The 3,988-nt window shown below is 27.9% G+C and overlaps 1 protein-coding gene across 1 annotated transcript; it reads right to left on the reverse strand.

The window, feature by feature from the left end:
• Positions 1 to 476: 476 nt before the first annotated feature.
• On the reverse strand, positions 477 to 1,179 carry LOC145048154 (Histone superfamily protein). The gene is made up of 2 exons (XM_078996587.1): positions 1,070 to 1,179; positions 477 to 974 (listed from the first exon to the last, which is right to left on the reverse strand). Exon 2 carries the CDS (start codon positions 953 to 955, stop codon positions 644 to 646), a length of 312 nt encoding a protein of 103 aa, XP_078852713.1. The 5' UTR covers positions 956 to 974; positions 1,070 to 1,179; the 3' UTR covers positions 477 to 643.
• Positions 1,180 to 3,988: the final 2,809 nt, after the last annotated feature.

Raw genomic sequence — 3,988 nt, forward strand, 5'->3', positions numbered from 1 at the left:
GTCATGCATTTAAGATTACAGCTCCAAACATGTAACTTCAGTCGACCCTAAGTTTTTGTCAGACATCTTCAAAGTATATAACAAAATCAATACAATGTCCACAATAAATTTTGGTTGATGAATATTTTGGATTAACAACAATTCTTATCATATTTTGAAATGGAGACCCAAACTATGTTTCATTTTAGTTAATAAATGATATCAACCAAATGTCTATTAATGTGTTGAGATTTTTGGATGATTCTGTAATAATAAATACCAATTTATAGATAACGTTTTAAATTTTTTAAATTGGTTAATTATAATTACATTGAATATTGTGAAATTTATATAAGTTTATTGATTTTAAATGGGTATCAACAAAATTCTCTCATAATATTTTTGTTTAAAAAACTTATAATTTTTTTTAAAATGTTAACGAGGTATGTGAGACTCAAGCTAAAACAAGTAACTGTCAATTCAGTTAGAACACTATGTTTAAAATAAGCATCAACTCATTCATTGCATAGCCAACTAATTACATTAAATCGAGTAAATTTAAACAACAATGTGGATCCCAACCCGACCCAAATAGGAAGAACTCTAACCCTAACCTTAACCCTTTTCTTTCTTGATAGCAAGACTTTTTCTAAACAGACAAACCTTAACCACCAAATCCGTAAAGAGTACGGCCTTGCCTCTTCAACGCATACACGACATCCATGGCTGTAACAGTTTTCCGGCGAGCATGTTCTGTGTATGTAACGGCGTCTCTGATCACATTCTCCAAAAAGATCTTCAATACTCCACGAGTCTCTTCGTATATCAAACCACTGATACGCTTCACACCGCCTCTCCTCGCCAGACGACGGATCGCCGGCTTCGTGATCCCCTGAATGTTGTCACGGAGAACCTTCCTATGACGTTTCGCTCCTCCCTTTCCCAATCCCTTTCCTCCCTTTCCACGTCCTGACATTTTCAAATTGATTGAAAGTCTGCAATCGAAATATGTTTCAAATCAGGGTTAATGTAATCGTCCTGGATTATAAAGCGATAAAACTTGGGGAAAATTTGAGGGAAACACACTTACCTTAATAAAAGCTTCTGTAGAGGAGGGGAAACGAAGAACAGACGATGAAAAACTGAAACGAGGGGATTTGAATATATAAGAGGGGAGTGGGGATGAGCTGGATTCTTGATGTGTTGGGATCCGCAGATGTAAGTGAATGGACGAGTGAGATGAGGGGGCAATCACGCGGATATGTGACATGGCAGATGTGCTTTTTGTTTGGGAAAAAGACGGGTTTGAGTGCTTAATTTTTTATTATTTTAATGAATTTAATATAAATTAATTTTAAATTTTATTTTATCTTTTATATTAATCATCTAAATCGTTTAAAATCATATAATTTTTTGTTCGTTTATTTTTCAATTTTTTGATATTTTATTTTTTTATATAATTTAATTATTGTTTTTTAACATTTTTTCGTTTATTTGAAGCATGCTTTTCAAAATTATTTGAATTTGTAACTTTTTTTTTACAGCTTAGTAATGATTTTTTGTAAAGCTTTCTTAAAATGTATATATATATATATATATATATATATATATATATATATATATATATATATATATATATATATATATATATATATATATATATATATATATAACAAATTAGAAGGTAAAAGATCAAGTTACACCGATAAACCGATAAGTATTTTGAATGGTAAAAATATATTAAACATAGAATTACATAAGTAAAGTGTTTGGTTTATTCAAGAAAACAAAAAAGTTTCCAATATGAAGAAGTTATGATTTATTCAAGAAAACAAAAAAGTTTGCACGCAGCCGCACCCCCATACAAAGGGCACGACACGCTTCTGATCGGCCATAGTCTAGCAACACATGTCACCATAGAAAAGTCCCCACGTCACCACTTCCGATCAAGGGTGCGACGCGTCCCCTTTTCTGGCCTATAAATTCACGAATTTTCATTCATTTTCTTCACACTCTTCTCCAATTCCCAATAGATTAATTTCTAGCCTTTTAACCATTTTCTCCCAAGTTCCCGGCCCCTTCGACGAAGCCCTACAGTGTCAAATGGTCGGTGAATAGAAGCTCCCAGACAGTGACGAGTCTAAAGCAGAAACATATGTGGTTCAATATTTAAATAAACCGATATATAAATCAAAAGAAACATATGTGGTTCAATATTTAAAGAAACATATGTGGTTCATCAGGTGGTTGAATATATAAATAAAAATGTTACATAAATATACATTTAAATCAAAAGAAAAAACTAACATCCGTCTACTTTGCTCAAACAAAAAAACATATATCAGTTTTCTGAATCTTCTTTCTTCATTTAACATCTTTCAACCATAGAAACTTGATGACAATTTATCACTAACCTGCAATCAAAATGTTTTTCTTGAAAAAGAAAAATAAGAAAGATATTACAAGCAAAACATTGATGTTTGGAAAGTTACATTCAAGATTGAGTAATACATACAAATAACATATAAAGATCAAATGAGCATCTGTATTTAAAGAATGAATAGAAAAGATTCATTTGTTTTGGTTGGAAAAAAAATCATATTACAATTACCATTGATGCGACATACCCTATTTCTTCAAATCATAATATTTGGATCGTGAATGCTTTAACTATACGAAAACTTTTGAATCATAATATCTTCAACCAAATGACGACTTTTTGTAAGAAAAATATACTAATATAACTACATATATAATAAGAGAATGCAAAACATTATTGGAAATTTATAAATATCATAAATGCATATCCATTATTTTTAATTAATTATTGCTTTGAAGAAACACAAACATAGAAACATATACACAATATTTAATTAAATATTATCTATTTCATTTTCCATAACATATTATCGATAGAATGAATCTAATCTAATTTACATGAAAGTTTCAACCACAACATATAATGATTGTCTTAAAAGAATACTTAAACCAGTAAAAATATAAAAAATATATATATAGATAACATCTATATGATCTAATATATATTGACGATTAAAGCACAATATACAACAATTGTATTAAAAGAATCCAAAACCAAAAAAAACATAAAAATAATTAGTATATAACAAACTTACAAATTAAAAGCTATACATAATAATATATCTTGAAAAGTAGTCATAAGACTTCAAACCAACTCAAAAACTTCTAAGCTTGTTTTCTTTATAAAGTTTGTATGTGACTTGTATGCATCTCTAATCAAAAGATTAATCTTTTTATAGTAAGCTTTTCATTAAGTGTTTATTAAATATAATATAAGTTATAAAACCTTTGAGTGTTAAATCATTATTAAGAAGACGTTTGAGATGTATTAGTTAAAAGATGGGGGTTTCAAATGAATATGGTTTGAGCAAAAATGATTCAATATAGTTTTGGGAGTTTCAAATCCATGAGGTTCAAGAAAAAATGCTAGCTTTATAAGTATGTATGACTAGGCGAATGCCCGCGCGTTGCGCAAAAACACCTATATAGTTGAAGTTTTTACAAATATATGATTTTTTAAATATAACAATAACATTGTTGTTAAATTTGATATAATAATTTGTATATACTAAATTGATTATTTTGAATTATATGATAATATATACATTTATTATAATTTCATAATCTCAATCGTTTGAATGACTTCTACCCGCGAGTTACACATGAATAAAATTAAATATAATATATGATTTGATGTTATTTATAGTTGTTTTTATTGTTAATTAATTTTTTAAAATTTATTTGCTTAATGTTTTAACTTCTATCATTATAATTATTTAAAACATCAACCATTATTTTTTTATTTTAAAGCTAACAATATAATCATTTATATAGAGTTGTTTTTAACTATTGTTATTATAAGTTATTTTATGCTACTTATTTGGAAACTTTTGGCGATTATAAAAATATATTTAAGAAATATTTTAGTTAAATTGAAATTACAATTTAGTTTTTGTTTTTACCACTACAA

Source organism: Lactuca saligna, chromosome 5 (assembly GCF_052625555.1).
Source record: "Lactuca saligna cultivar CGN05327 chromosome 5, ASM5262555v1, whole genome shotgun sequence".
NCBI lineage: Eukaryota > Viridiplantae > Streptophyta > Magnoliopsida > Asterales > Asteraceae > Lactuca > Lactuca saligna.

Excerpts from the sequence above, each read along its gene's own strand:
- LOC145048154 (XM_078996587.1), bottom strand. The coding sequence starts at position 955 with ATGTCAGGACGTGGAAAGGGAGGAAAGGGATTGGGAAAGGGAGGAGCG.